Source organism: Lampetra planeri, chromosome 49 (assembly GCF_965212315.1).
Source record: "Lampetra planeri chromosome 49, kcLamPlan1.2.h2, whole genome shotgun sequence".
NCBI lineage: Eukaryota > Metazoa > Chordata > Hyperoartia > Petromyzontiformes > Petromyzontidae > Lampetra > Lampetra planeri.
The window spans coordinates 5021783-5038332 of record NC_136155.1 but is presented as its reverse complement, the minus strand read 5'-3'; the positions used below and the strand labels follow the sequence as shown (position 1 = coordinate 5038332).

At 44.7% G+C, this 16550-nt stretch overlaps 1 protein-coding gene across 1 annotated transcript in view; it reads left to right on the top strand.

Moving 5' to 3' along the window:
* The window catches only part of ASTN2 (astrotactin 2), a 469553-nt gene that overhangs the window by 362031 nt on the left and 90972 nt on the right, over positions 1 to 16550 (top strand). Inside the window, exon 15 of the mRNA XM_078616120.1 lies at positions 14627 to 14751. Within this exon, the coding sequence (XP_078472246.1) occupies positions 14627 to 14751 (125 nt within the window). The remainder of the gene's footprint in view (positions 1 to 14626; positions 14752 to 16550) is intronic.

Here is a 16550-nt window from a genome sequence, read left to right as displayed (position 1 = left end):
TTTGCTGCCGCTCTCCAAAAGAACGTTTTTCCTTTTTTTTCTTATTATTTTTATTTCAAGCATCAAAATAAAATAGAGGCTTTGGTTGCCAAAAGTTACCCTATAAAGCAGCATTTATCGAAATAATTAACTGGGGATATGTGTGCGTGTGCATTGCGGCAGTTAGAGCGCTGCGCTACAAAGCTGGTGATCCGAGTTTGATGCGAACACCAGTGACGATCATTTAAACCCGTCCTGGGTTTCCCCTAGGTTGACTCAGCCTCAAATGACTTTTGTACCTCGTGCGTTGTGTAAACATCGCCACTGGGGAGACAAAGGCGGTCGGGCGTGGTGCTGGCGACCCACAACCCCTTGTGCCGTGCTGGCCTTCAAAGGTGCTCGCGAACAGCACTTGCCCCAAAAGTCTGTTACGGATTTACGGCTCATTTGTCTTTGGTCATTGTGACTACCATTGACAGCGTTCTAAATATGAAAAAAAATTAAATCTTCATGGGGAGCTGTAAACTCGCTACTTGCTGTTCTTCCCCGACTTGTGGAAGCCCTTACATTTAAAGCTGTTTCCTAAGCCACTTAATGCAGGCCTGATTTATTCCTTGAGCTCATAAAAAATTATGGTAATCCAAAAGAAAAATGCTGGCCAGAGAAGAAAATTGCCTGAATGTGAAATCATTATTTAAAGAAAATGAAATGAAGATAAGTTTGAAGTAAAGGCTCACTTTTCTATTGAAGATTGTAAGAGAAAATATACATGAAAGACTGAGGATTTATTTACCCAAACGTTATTTTAATATTGTACAAAATCCATTTAAGTAAAACATTCAATATAGCTATAGAGAGGTTACTTTCCAAAGCCGCATTGATCGTACTCTACATGTTTTACCCACTACAATTGATCAGAGTGGTGAATTATGGTCAATTAACCCCCATTACTGCAAAGCATGGGTAGGACTTCATCCAGAAGTATACTGAAAAAGGGCTGTAACTTAATTCAAATTTTCATGACTTACAATAAGTTAAATGACTAAAGCCACATTGTTATACGTGTAACCAGCAGTCTACAAGTCACTTGGATATGCTCCCACCTCACCTTCACTCCCCACCCATGTGCTACATTGCTGCATCGGAACTTCACGATGATGCTAACGACGATAACTAAAGCAACATGATAACTAAAAGTAACACTTCCATTGGCTGACGTGTCTTCAGGGTGTACCGTGTGCCTCGCAAATGACTGTCCGACGTTTCGCTCCATGCGCTGGGAGCTTTTTGAGGAATATTCAGGAATTATCTTTCCTCGAGAAGCTTCCCCAGCACGTGGAATGAAAAACGCCATGGTGAACAATCGCACGGCGCAACCCGAAAACACAGCCGTGCAGCACAACAGCGCAAAAAACTATGCAGTAGTAGCATGGAAAGGCTCGCATAGGACACAACATTTTTCTAATAATACCAATTAATCGCAGAGATTTTTATATTTGTTGTCATTGCCACATCGGAGCGTACATTATACCCGACTACACTTGGCTGGGAGTTGAACATTTAATTATGCCTCAGCTGTTTGGTGGAAAAGGGGGCTTGCTAGTGAGACCCCCCTCAGGATTTGTGTCTGGCTCCGATGTCATCAGTTGGCCCTTGCACTTGAGAATTGAACTAGCCCGGGCTTGTCTGGGAAGGCCTCTCCCATGGGCTTAGCTTCACATGAACGTTCCTTTCCCTTACCCTTTCATGTTACCCTCCTGTCTGCCTAGATCACAGCTGGAGGACGCTACAATTATACAAATGCACACCGGTTCACTGGGCAAATGTTTTTTCGGGTTCTGTTTGCTTCCGGAGAGTGGTGTTGTAAAACATACATAAATTATGTATGAAGCAAATTTTCATTGATACGTAATATAGAAATAAAATGAAGATGTAAGGAAGACCTCGGTGATGGAATGAACAATAATGGAAATATTTGAGAAATGGAGACTTCTATGGTCGAGTTTATGGATACGTTCGGGATATAAAACGTCACATTTTTGTACTTTTAAGAACAATTTTTGATATCTTTTTTCGGATCTTCAAATCATTAAAATTTCGTACGAATGTAGGAGAAATAGTGGTGCAACATGACACCACTTTTGGTGGGAAAAGTGCCGAATTGATATCATATTTAGTAAAGTCACTTCTTGTTTTTCGGGTCAGTCTGAAACCACACATTCGGAATGTCTTGACATTCTGAATTTAGGCCTGACTTTCAGATGAATCCACATCCCTATGATTGGCACAAGACAAGAATGCCACCAAATCCTGCACAAGCAATGGCAACACACTTTTGGGCCACTTCTCCGCCTTTCAAGCTACTTGAACCAATTCTTAAAATGATGGGGTTTTTTTAAAGAAATCACGTTTTTTTTTCTTCACATATGAGCGTAATGATCACGGAGGGTGTAAGAGAGGAAACATGATTGATCGATGGAGTGGAGTTCAGTTTAAATGTGCAATTGTATTGAGGGACTGGATTGTTGTTGTCTTGTTGTGGTCTGGGATTGTTTTTGTTGTTGTTTTGCTGCCTTGCCAAAGCTTGGTAATTGGTGTACTTATGCAATTTGAACTTATACACTTTTTCTATGTTACGTTTTTATTTTTTGCGATTTGCTTTTCTTTCCCATACTTTGCACTGCGATTGTGTTGTTGTTATTTTAAACCTTCTGACGTGCCACCTTACTGGACATCTGTGAGAATAAGAAGAAGAAAAAAAGCTTCATAGCTCATCGGATTTCTCCAGGATAAATCAAGATCCTGATTCGGAAGGGGGTAGCACTTAGAACGGAGAGGAAGGTGTCCGTAAGCATCGGCAGCAGATGGGATGTGATAATGACGATGGCCACGAGTGGAAGACTCCCATCGCTACTGCCATTGCCGGAAGTTTCTTGACCCAGAGGCCTGTGTACGGGGCGGCTGGATGGGAAATAATAGGAATGTGGCAGACTGAGCTTCCGCTCATTTACCAAAGCTGCAATTATATTCTCTTAACATCCACATTCTCTTGTGGGTGGAATGATTCATTTATAAATATTATGGATTCATGATAAGTGCATTTAATCGCTTAAAAGATGTCATGTTTTTTTATTAATTCGCGTGTGTTATATGTTCATGGATTCGCTGCAATGCTGCAGCCACTGGAGGTGCTGCCGTTCATTGGAATAATTGATTCCGTAATTACATTGAGACTGAATCTTGACAAATGCAATCAATCGTCTGGGGAAGGGGAATCGTTCTAGCCCTGTTAGCGCTGTGATGCCACTCTCCGGTTCAATTTCTCCACCCACTTAGGTCCGCCTTTCCAATGTCTGCCCCGAGCTGTCTCCAAGGGCCACGCTACACTCAGGAAATTTTCGGGCAATCGTTGATAGCGGTCTTCTACTGGCGACAGGTTGCCGCACCCTTTTCGCCCGTAATTTTTTTGTTAATAACAAATAAATATCCGATGTGCTTTTTTTTCGATCGCCCAGCTTGTTGAAAGTAAGTTTCCGAAGTTCCTCTCCGAAAACGTCGGACATTCTGCCGGACGACGCACGCGGTACGACCTGAAAACGCGTCGGTTAGAGCCGTATACGGCGCAACTGCGAAAGCATACGCGGTGAAAAGGAGTGGCTCAAACGTGGACGAAGGTGATTGCTGCTGCCCCTGATGCTCAACGTTTGGCCGGCCATCGAACAAAGACGGGTCACCACACCGCGTGCTTTCAGACGCGCTTCTGCAGCCATCTTGAACCGCTCTTCCTTCTGGCATTAGGAAGCCACTGGAACTGTGCACTTTTAAAGAATCGAGATGGAAAACTCATTTCTTGAGAACTGTTTTTTGTGTTTCGTTTGTTGTCCTTTACCCGCACCTCCGATAAGCACGGTTGGCTATGTACGGTGCAAGAGAAGGTGTGCGAGGCGAGGTTTGTCACTTTCAGAGTAAAGCTTCCCAACTCATAATAGAGTCTTTTTGGGTTAGATCGTGTAAATATATAAATGTGTCGTTAAACCCGCCACCACCCGACACAGCCAACTAGTAAGGTTTGTCAAGTAAACAGAACGTGCCAATTCGTCACTAGTACAGTACACCGGTGTGTTGGAGAGCAAAGCAACAACATTTACAATCTGAATACGACGTTTCGCAAATGATTACAACTAGCCTGCTGAAGCTAGTTGTAATTACGTATTTTAAAGCTCACATTTGGTGAAACGTTGTGCTCAGATTGTAAATGTTGTGGCTTTGCTCTCCAACACACCGTTGTGCTGTACTAGTAACGAATTGGCCACGTTCTCTTTACGTGAGAACCCTTACTAGTTGGCTGTGTCGGGTGGTAGCGGGTTTCAACGACACATTTATATATTTACACGATCTAACCCAAAAAAACCTGTATTGTGGATGACATTGGTCGCGAAAGCCTACATGTTAAACATACATAAATTAAATAACAGAGGTGACGTGAATCAATTCTCACAATTTCTATCAGTCGCGTGAAACAATGCTGACTCTTGAGTTGGTGGCCTGTGAGCGTTATGCGCTTAGTGCGGTGATAGCACGTGACTTGCAACCCAGCGGTGGTGGCAATTGCCCGCGCTTAGCTGCGTGTAATCCAGCACTGTGGAGGTAGTGATGATCGGTGGATCGCACGCGAATATTGTGGTTACTCCCTTCCCGTGGGCATTGATGAGGTACTATAGCCTGGCTCGCCAGGAGAATGCGGTATAGCAAAGGGCAGACGGATTTCATTCGTCCAATCTGCATGGTATAGAGCGTTGCCTCTTCGCGCCTAACGGGTTTTCTCCAGGTGCTCTGGTTCTTCTCAAATGTCAACGCGGACTCATTGTCTGCACATATCGTCGTGTAATAATACTAATAGTTCAATTTGTAACGCGCGCAAATTTGCAGACGTAGTGGCCGCAACTCAGAGACGCGGAGCCGAGCTCAGAGTCGCTCGAAAGCATGATTGTAGAGGTGAGTTTTTAAGTCTCTCTTGAAGGAGGCGATTGAGGTGATGCTGCGAATGTGCAGAGGGATATCGTTCCAGACTGTTGGGGCTGCCACCGATAAGCGGCGCATAGACGTGACCATCCTGGATCTTGGTATCAAGAGGAGGTCGTGAGTTGCGCTGCGCAGGCATCTGCCGTGTGCTGAGCTGCAAGTTGTCAATAATGAAGAAAGGTACGGCGGGCAGGCGGATATGAAGGCATTGTGGCAGAGGCAGGCGGTCTTGTAAGTGACCCTACTGGCGAATATATGCAGCTCCAAGTCTGCGGCTTGTGCAGCATTCTGAGATGCTGTACGCATGGATGATGCTGTATAAAATCACATTGTTATTGCGCAAGGCACGATGGTAGAACACATCTAGGCGGTGTTTGCTTTGTTGCGAAGGTGTTCACTTCTGGGTACCTTTGTAAAGAAACGTACATAATCTGTGATTCCGGATGATGCGCTGTCCTCCTAAGAATCGACATTTTGGGCATTTTCGGTCATTACATATTAAAGTCATTTTATATGCATTTTAAAGTACCGTTTTTTTCAAAATTGCATTTCAGTTTCACAGATTTGTGTATTTCCACATTCAGTATACACACACGCGGGATGACGCCATGGTGTAATGGTCAATGCACAGGACTTGCAATCCAGAGGTCGCCGGACTGATTCGATCTTCCGGCGCTTGAATCCTCCCCCAATGCCTCTGGCCAGCCCAGCAGGAGCACAGATCGGTACAACCACAGTCGAATGACAGGTTGCATGTGGTGTGGGTCAAATGTGGGTACTCCCGCTCCTTCTAAGATCACAGCACGGCATGGGAGAGTAGGCCAAATACCATCTAGAGCTCCCTCTATGGGAGGGCTTTCCACCAGCAGTGGCTTGAACGAGAAATTGCAGGGCTGAACCTTTGACACGTACATGTACACACACATGCACATGGACGCACATTTGAGCTTTAAAATACGTGTATAAAATGTATAAAAGAACGTGACACTTTTTACTTCTATATTTTGCACACACAAACGCATATTTCCATAATATATTGCGACTTATATACACAAACGCACACAAATAAAAATGCAAGCTTACTATAATTCACAACCGCTGTCCCTCTTAGCTTGCAGACGCACAGTAATTCAGTGGAGATATGTGTCAGCTTATTTTTTCAATTTAAAAAATCAGCATAAATCAGTATTTATTGCTCCAAGTTGTTTTAGTGGTTGCATTTTAATTGCAATGAAAAGCCATTGCTCGTTTTCTAGTGGGGGGGGGGGGGGAAGAATTATACGAAACGCATCGTAATATTCGGCGCAAAGAAAGTAAATTCCTGAGATTAATTTCTCGTCTCGCCTCTGTGCGGCTGGGATGTGTGCTCGGGCTCAAGAAAACAAACGTGATCTTTCCAGCCGCTCGTAAGCCTTGCTGACTTTCAATTTGTGGCATTTCAATCCGTCTCCTGCAAGTCGTTGTTGGCTGCAAGTCCCAGATGGAATTGGAGGTCTATTTTCTTCCTTAACCTTTTTGTTTATGACCAGCCAATGGCCCGCGGAGGCACGGGCAAGCATCTCTTTTGCAAATGGGGGTGCGGGGACAGAGGGGGGGGGGGGGCGGAGTGGGTCCGACAAGCATTGTGGACATTCAAAATTCAGCGCCGCCTGCAGATTTAAGAAAATACGCTCGGTCAACGGACCACCGGTTCGTCTGCCGAAGTCACGGCTCTGCGATGTCCCAGGCTACGATGGGGAACCGTTGAACGTGCACGTCCAAGTACCCGTCGCGCAGCCTCGCCGTGCGTGCTCTTATTTGTTCGTGCACTCACTTTGACCGGACATGCCATTGCAGTCATCGAAGGCAGGAGCTGTCGTGGGTGCGATGTTTGAGCATGATGTTGGGCACGCTGGGGTCCAGAGATCACCCGGTTGGATTTCGTTCCCCGGAGTGGCAGTCGAAACACTGGTGCCAAGTTTATTCAATGTCCCCCCCACCACCCACTCCACACCACCTCTGTCCGCCCAGCAGTATAAATGGGCTCACTACAGTTAAGTCGATCGCCAAGTTGCTTGTGGTTGGGGGTAAAGTGAGGGTACACCCCGTATCCCCCCCCCCTACACACGTCTCGTCAATGTGGAAGAGTAGACCAAGGACCTTCTCGGGTTCGTTTCAGTGGAGGCCCTTCTGCCATCATTAGAATGAGCAAGAAATTTGCAGGGCTGCACCTTTACCATAATTATTATTTAATTAAATGCATAAAATTGCCTCTCTCCTCCCTCCACCAAAACATTTAGCAATTTCTCTTTGAGCATCGAGTATAGCTAATGGACTGTATGCTGACTCTGAGATGTGGTGAATTGTCTCGGTTACTCGAGCATTAAGCTATTACATTAAATAGGCCACTGTAGACATTCGTTTAAAGCCCGCTCTCTCCGATGCAGAAGCTGTATTACACTTTCCCCATGTGCACATAAAATAAAAAATTAAAAAAATCCCTAATAAATGACTGCTGAGTTAGAGTGATCCTGCAAAGCTCAGCTGCAGACTCCTTTCCACCCAAAGGACTTCGCGCATCCACACACGCACGCACACGAACACACGCTCGTACGCATTTGCAGGTGCACCAGCCGGCCTCTGGAGAGAAATCCTGCCATCTGTTTCGTGTGATTCTCCGTGGCATCGAGCGAGACCAACTGCAGTCTTTGTTCTGCTTGCCTGCCTTCCTTAACCCGTTCGCATTTGGCCCAGACGTCACTTCCATGCCTCACTGCCTGCCTGTGTGTAAAAAAGAAATAATCCCTTGCACAATTAAGGATGAAAATAAAGTGGAAAACATCACTGTTATTCCTGCTATTTAGACAATTTTTTGTCCTTTTAGGTGTTTATATGTGTTTAAATAGTTTTATTTTTCGGTAAGTTTATCAACTGGACCCTATCAGTGAATGAATGTTTGTTAAACTTATTTCGCATCACACGTAGCCAACCAAGCTAATCAAAGTTGCAGAGGCTTTACGCTAAGTTGTGTGTCTATGTAGTGGGGAGTTATGGTGGTGTTGTAGTTAGCACAGTGACCCAATCAGTTGAATTCCCAGCCACGGCTAACCTCTGCTTCCGAGTGATATATCAGCCGGTACATTGACTCTCCTAGGTCTACTCAGCCTTAATTGAGTGTGCAATGTAAACATAAGCATTGGGGAGATAAAGGCAGTCGGGCATGGTATTGGCTATACCGACCCTCTCATGCACCATCCTGGCCTTAATAGGTGCTGTCTAACAGCACGTGGCTATTTATTTGTGCGCATGCGTGGTGGCTGCATAATATACGCGATGATTCAATTAATCAAATTATTTGGTAATTCCACTATTGCAGCGATGTGCAAGCACAAATAACAAAACAATACTCAACTCGTTTGTCAATAACACTGCCTGAAAAGGAATAGTATCCAATTCGGCAATGGTTTGAGTAATGGTCCTTCTTCATAGAACACAGAGAGGGCAGAGAGGTAGTGCACATGAGTTAAACTCTTATCCAGCTGAAGAAGGGCCATTGTCAAAACATTTCACCAATGATATAATTTTCTTTTTAAGGCCACAGTGTTATGAAGGAATGTATTGAGTTTTTGCCTCTACTACTATGACAGAAGCCCTTGCTGAGTTAAGTTGGCGAGCCAACAAAAAAGGTTGCTCTCATTTTTCCACGACGTGGAAAGACAAAGATCCCCATATAGCCTTTAACAGACTGTTGGGGCAAGTGCCGTTGGTGAGCACCTATGAAAGCTGGCATGGCGCACGAGAGGATGGGTGGCTAAAACCACGCCCAGCCGCCTTTGTCTCCCCAGTGGCGATGTTTACACACTGCACTAAATACTCATTTGAGGCTGAGTCGACCTAGGGGAGGCCCAGAACTGGTTGAGATAATCACTGGTGGTGGCCTTGAGCAGGTGTCGAATTCGGTCCACCGGGTTCGTAGCGCAGTGCGCTAACCACTGCGCCACCGCTCTCCATAATAATATCCACACAGACTGACACTTAATGGTGATGATGTCCCCACTGCATCCGTGCCACGACGCTTAACACCTCGTGAACCCCTGCGCATTTAATTTCAGGACGTGTTAAAATGTGCAAGCATTATTTCTTTTACGTGTGTTTATAAATACCCGGTGTAATATTTACGAGTGCCGCCAAATGTTTGCGAATTTCTCACGTGCAAATAATTCACACATTTGTTGTTTTCATTATTTTATTCCTGCTAAAAGAAGTTAATTAGCTCTGATGCGAGCGGTAGTCGTGTCTATTGAATATACGTTGTATCCCACGAGGTTATTAGAGCGCAAACATGGTGCATTAATTTTTTTTACCTTTCGTTGGCAATTATTTATTTTAGTTCTGCACCTGCAGATTTGAAATGTTTTGACTCCCCCTGTATATTTGTACAGATTGTACACCCATATTGTGCTTCAAACACATGTACTTGCACAGCATCATCATATCTATATAATAAGCCACATCTTTACTGTGCCATGTGTGTGTGTGCAATGTGGCTCAGAGGTGAGTCAGTACCGCTGATGATCCTGGGTTTGAATCCAGGTATCAGACTGATTGTTAAAATTAAACAACATTTTCGGTGCTGCTGCGTTGGCAGTGGTGCACAGGCACACATAACAAAAACCAACCCAACATGCTTTCCACTAAGGCTGGCAAATGTGAAGCCTCTCCTCCTTTGTGCTGGTAAGAAGGGTCATTGCCCAACACGTCACTTTATTAATATATTATTATTATTTGGGTTTTTTCGGTAAAGTCAGTTAGATAAAAAAAAATTGTAAAATGAAAACAAATAAAGTCAATTAAAATGAAAAAAAAACATTTATTTGTTTTCATTTTAATTTATTATATTTTTTACCTACGTGACTTTACCGAAAAAACCAAAGAGTATGGATCCTTGCAGTCACGAAAACTACAAATCTAGAATTGCATTATTATTGTTATATATAAATGATGTTTGAAGGTCACGGTGTTATTGACGAACGCGAGTCGTTCCGTTAAGTTGCGTTGGACGGGAATTTTTTTTTGCGGAGCACGTGACATATACGTCCAACTCAAATTTGCAGGGCTTTCTCGGGCCACCCTTTTATTGCGTGCCTCCTTTATGGAGATCATCGCCGATGGGTTTAAAGAAGAAAATGAACGGGGGAGGGAAACAAATGCTTGTATCGTTTTTCTAATCATCATGGCCATTTGAAGGTCCAGAGAGTTGCAGGATGAAAGCTGTATTAATTGACCTTCTAGCTAATCTGTTATTTTGCTGCTTCTAAGCTCGTTATTTTCAGCGGCAGAAGTAAGATTATGGTTGGCCTTTTGTTGCATATTTAATCATTTAACTGGTGTATTGCAGCACTGCCTTGTCGAGGGGGTTGGGGAACGGAAACCTTAATAACTGAATAAATAGATGTTCTGGGAAATGAATACATATGTATGGACACAATTTGAAATATAATGACACTAAATAATTATTAGCATTTACCTATTGTCAGACAAGCCGATAAAATCCACATCTCTCTAATGTCCTTTGTTACCCGACAGTAATGGAATATAGACTTAACGGTTTAGTTTAAATAAAGCCTGCAAATAGATGCAGAAACAAGCAGTTTAATGAATGTTCAGTGCTTAAATATTTATTTAAAGTAATCATATCTGTTAAGTGAAAATGTAATTTTAATCGCTAACTCAATCAGCTTAATAATCGGCTGCATAGGCTTCGGGGTAGCGGTGACCTTTGTGTAATAATGCAAATACAAAGCTCATTAAAAGCCATATGTTTACATAAACACGCTGATAATTCCAATGTGGGCACAGCAATTCAAGCACTGACACCAAATATACTACCGTATTCCCAAGATTATGATGCACTCCCCCCCCCCACCCCCATGTGTCTTTTTAAACCAAAAGTTTTGGGTGTGTATTAAAATCAGGTGAGTGTGTGTGTGTTATTGTGTATGTGGGGAGCGGTAATGTAGCGGTTAGCACGCAGCGCTATGAAGCTGGAGACACAGGTTTGATTCCCGTTCACGGCCAGCACCGGTGACGATTATCTGAACCCGGTCCTGGGCCTCCCCTAGGTCGACTCAGCCTCAAATGAGTACCTGGTACGATGTGTAAATATCGCGGCAGGAGAGACAAAGGCGGCCGGGCATGGTTTTGGCCACCCACCCCCTCGTGTGCCGTGCCAGCCTTCATAGGTGCTCGCTAACAGCACTTGCCCGAACAGCGTGTAGGCTCTACCGGGGGATCTTCGTCTTTGTGGCCAGAGCACCGGCCTTCATATGTTCTACTCGTTAACAGCACTTGCCCTGGAAATGTGAGCAGGCTATACGGGGGATTCTAGATTTGAAGCTTTCGTGACTGCAAGGATTCATATTCTTAGGTTTTTTCGGTAAAGTCATGTAGGTAAAAAATTTTAATTAATAAAAGTAAAATAAAAATCACGACGTCGTGATTTTTTTATTTATTTTACTTTTATTAATTTAATTTTTTTTCCTACGTGACTTTACCGAAATAACCTAAGAATATACGGGGGATCTTTGTCTTTGCTGCCATGTTTGTGGGGAACGGTAGTGTACCGGGTAAGCGCACCGCTCTACGAACCCCGCGACCTAGAGTTTGATTCCCACTCACGGCCAACATCAGTAATGAATATCTGAACCGGTCCTGGGTCTCCCCGAGGTCGACTCAACCTAAAAATAAGTACCCTGTGCGTGGTGTAAATATCGCTACTGCAGAGACGAAAGGTGGTAAGCTTGTGGTGCTGACAATCCACCCTCCTTGTGTGCCAGATCGGCTTCACAGGCTCCACTCGCCAACAGCACTTGCCCCAAAAGTCTGTTTAGGCTATGTGGGGCATCTGCGTCTTTGTGATCATTATTTGTAGACGTTTATCGACCCTGGGCAAGGTTTTGCATAATTTCAGCCGGAACAGTGCGGACCGCCGCTCCGGGATTTATTTGGGCACGCCCACATCCGTCGTTGCCTCGTACATGTAGTCCATACAATTGTTTGGTTCTTCAATAAACCTGTTCATATGATGAATGCAATATGGGGGTACAATAATAATAATAAAGGATTGTTGTGGATAGGGGGTTACCTTGTACTCGTGCGGTAGTGGATTATGCCAATAATCCCTCACCCCCCCGTTACGCTAAAAGCAGCCTCACATCGTTCTTTAAGATATCGAGCAAAAAGTTAAATCCCGGTCTTACTTTCCGAAAGGAGCACCGTACAATTCGGTGATTACAGTAGACGGTTCTGTAGCGTTCATGCAAATTAACTGTTGTGTTGTTTTTTATAGTTGTTGTTGTATTGCTATGACTACTGCTACCATCGCTGTCGCAGCAAGCCTCCTCTTTGCCCTCAGGCACGACACAATGTGGTGTCTTGGTTGGTGTTGAGGGCGAACGGGCGGTGGGGTGGGTTAGCCGTGTGCGAGGCGAGGTTTGTCACTTTCAGGGTAAAGCTTCCCAACTCATATAGCGGCTTTTTGGGTTAGATCGCGTAAATGTATAAATGTGTCGTTAAACCCACCACCACCCGACACGGCCAACTAGTAAGGGTTGTCACGTCAACAGAACGTGGCCAATTCGTCACTAGTACAGCACACATTTACATGTTGTGGCTTGGATCTCCAAACACACCAGTGATGCTGTACTAGTGACGAATTGGGCACGTTCTGTTTACGTGACGACCCTTACTAGTTGGCTGTGTCGGGTGGTGGCGGGTTTTAACGACACATTTATACATTTACGCGCTCTAACCCAAAACATAACTATATTATGCATGATATTGGTCGCGAAAGCCTACCACGTGTTAAGCGTCCCAACTCGTTTATTTAACACTGACGTTGCCGTCGAGACTCGCAGGAAGAGTGGACACATTTGTTTTTTTTTGCTGGTTTCAAAACAACAGCGCAATGATAAAGGGCTCCGTTTATACCTTAAAATGAACGCCTCTCCTGGGAGCATGGCCTGATGTGATGTCCAACAGCTGAACAGCAATTAGACTTTTGCGACGCTGGCAGTGTTCGACGGAATGCGATTACCAACTGATAACGAAGGCTAATAAACTGATTAATGGCCATTGCGTACTCTCGGTTTCATACAAAGATTTAACGATTCACCCAGTAAAATAGGTGCTGACCCTCGCAACACATGCAGTGAATTGCCCGTCTAAGAATATATTTTTTCTCATTCGTTTTTTTTAAGATCCGCTACGGTAGATTCCCGCACCTAAGATTAGCACGGTTGCCTACATACGGTGCGAGGGAAATTCAACATTCATGCATTGCAGAGCTGTAATGACTTTGTTACCCCCGTGATTCGATGAATCCTCACCGTTTAGGGTCATGATTCAATGCAAGCCAAGCTGGGACAATTCGTCGATTAAGTCAATCAGTCGAATACAAATGCAATCGACTTAAAAGGTAATCGACTTTGTCGATTGACTCATTCATGCCCGTTTAAAATTGGCGGTCGAAACGAGCCTAGTGATGCCGATTAAATCACTAGGCTCTGCCCATCACCTCCCGTCCAGCGGCACACGTGGGAACAGAGGTGAGACTTTTTTCAGCTCTTTTCACGTCTTTTGATTATCGAGTAATATAATATTATATGGAGAGTAATCAATTACGTAAATAATTGGTTAGTCCAGCTCTATATTCCAGAATATTTACTTTTTGAAGAATGGTAAGTGATCGCAGTCACAACTCATGGCTAAAGAGGATCAAGCGACCCCAATGTACACAATGCAATAATAAAAATGCAATTTGTAACGCATGCAATCATTTGCAGGCACAAATGACCATGACCCTGAGGCGCAAAGCCAAACTCAGTGTCGCTGGAAAGCCAGGCGAGTGTCTCTTAGAAGTCAGTGTAAATTGAATGCTGCTGCGAATGTGCAGCAGCGGTCCTCCGTGTAGAGAGGAAGAGGAGGTTGTAAGTCACGCTTCGGAGAGTTTTCCTGTGAGCAGCAGAGAGAGGTGCGGTGGATGACTGAAAGTAGAGGCGCAGTGGCACAGGCAGCAGTTGATCTTGTAGCCGGCCCTGCTGGTGATGGTGGGAAGCGAGTGGAGGAGGGAGTGGAGGCAGGAGATGATGTAGCTGCCCTGCTGGTGATGGTGGTTAGCCAGTGGAGGAGGGAGTGGAGGCAGGAGATCTTGTTGCTGGCCCTGCTGGTGATGGTGGTTAGCCAGTGGAGGAGGGAGTGGAGGCAGGAGATCTTGTAGCTGGTTCTGCTGGTGATGGTGGGAAGCCAGTGGAGGAGGGAGTGGAGGCAGGAGATCTTGTAGCTGGTCCTGCTGGTGATGGTGGGAAGCGAGTGGGGGAGGGAGTGGAGGCAGGAGATCTTGTAGCTGCCCTGCTGGTGATAGTTTGAAGCCAGTGGAGGAGGGAGTGGAGGCAGGAGATAAGGGGATCTATAGCCGAGGGTGACTTGAGCGAGATGGTTCGGCAACTGTTGGAGTTTCTTTTGAGATTACTGTTGGTGTAAATTGTCAAAACGGACGGTGGAGTCCAGAGTGACACCCGTGGTAATATTTACCAGCTCGTTGTCTATCCACTGTCCCCACCCCCACCGCTGTCCCCTTTCCTTTCAGGGAGAACAACTTCATGAAGGATTTCCCGCAGCTTGCCGATGGACTCGAGGTGATGCCTTTGCCGCCCGACCAGCAGTGCCAGGCTCACCTGTCTGACCCCAGCCCTGCCCTGCAACAGCTTAATGGTAATGCCATTACACGTGCTAAATTGACTCACCAACTCTTAATTATATAGTCATTGTAATGAATACGGTGGCCTAGCGTGGGTGGCATGGGGTCCAGGTGCATGGAATGAAATGGGGGCAGCCTCTGTGCTGATCATTGCCCCCCCCTCCTGCGTTTCCCCGTGCCTTGCCCCCCCTCCGCCATATGGAGCCCAGTGCGTTGCATTGCCCGCAAACTCGATAGCTACTCAATACCATGGGAACCTCATTTGCCAGTAAAAAATATGATAATTGTTTTTTTACTCTTCTATCTGGCAACAAAACTGACACAAAAAAAAGGTGTCAGTTTTGTTGCCAGATAGAAGGGTAAAAAAACAATTATCAGCTACTAAATAGTTAAGACCGAACGTCATCAGTCGCTTTATCAGTTGTATGCCTTTAGCCATGAATGACTAGAGCAGCGGTTTCTTCTCTTGCCGTGACACACAAGTAAAGTAGACGTACAGTAATTAGGGCAGTTACATTTATTTTGGTCAAATTATATTTGAGCCCGAGGAATGCATCGTGGGGCGCATTCTGCTTTGCCCTCGTAAGAACAAAATGTGCCAGCAACATTTTAAAATGTAACCTTCAATATAAGTTAGTTTATTTAGTCACATTAAGTTTTGTTTTATAGTTTTGTCTGTTACTCAATAGCTACTATTAGGTATGCCAATGAAAAAAAACTGTCAATCAGAATTTTTTTTCACAAAAAAATTATCATTGGGCTCCATTGTGTAAAGTGGCGTCTCTAACCATTATCATTCACCGTGTCTCTGCGGCCTCTCTATATTGTATGTGCTGCGGAGAGGGGCCCTTGTCTCAGACATCCTCTGTTGTACATTTGTCCTTTGAAAGCCACATTGTTAGTGACGAATGGGTTGAGTTTTTTCGGTTAAAGTACAAGTTAGAGCAACGGGGGGAGAAAAGGAGAAAAAAACCGCAAAGTTGGTGACAACTCGCATCAGAGAGTTTGAAACAATCGCTCAACTCAACAACTCAAATATGAAAGCATGCTGGTTAAACACCTCCCCAGCACCGGGGCCTGACTGCTCGTGTCAGAGCAATGAGTCAATCGGAAATGAGTTCTACTTCCGCGCGTTAATACCGGCAAGAGTGAGCGATCGGTGGCCAGAGAGCACTCGACGCTCAATAAGAACAGCATGGCCCGGGAGGCTGTTTAGAAGCTATAACTATTGGTCGAACACAATACCGCCAGATTGAATGCGAGGAACACCCACTCACAGTACACAACATTAAGCTTCCCATATCAATATCTCAATATCACCTTTCTGCTTACCCATAAGTCTCCTTGTCAATTCAAGGTTCCATAAATTAACCCTACCCTTCACCTCCACCCCCCCTTCACCCCCCCCCTTACCCCCCACCTCACCCCCTTCCGATTGAAATCAGCTCAGCAGCCAAGTAAGTATAAATCAAGTGGCAGGAAAAATCAGACATTAAAGGGATAGTCAATTATATAATTGCTTGAATATTAACATTGCCTCTCTGACTAATAGGGTCGGAATAATTTGGGGTATCTAATAGACAATTCTTATAATTATCCACCAAAAGTCTCCCACTGAATAATAGGTAATAATGTCTATTGCTAATGATACTGCAAGGCCATTCATTATCCCAGGAAATCCGGACCAAGTCTCAGTACTCTCTTTCATGAGCGTTCTGCATTGGGTTGTTTGGCCATTTTTGTTAAATTTATGAATGGTTTGGCTTCACGTGGGAAAAATCCACACTGCCTGAAGAAAACCCACCATGCATGT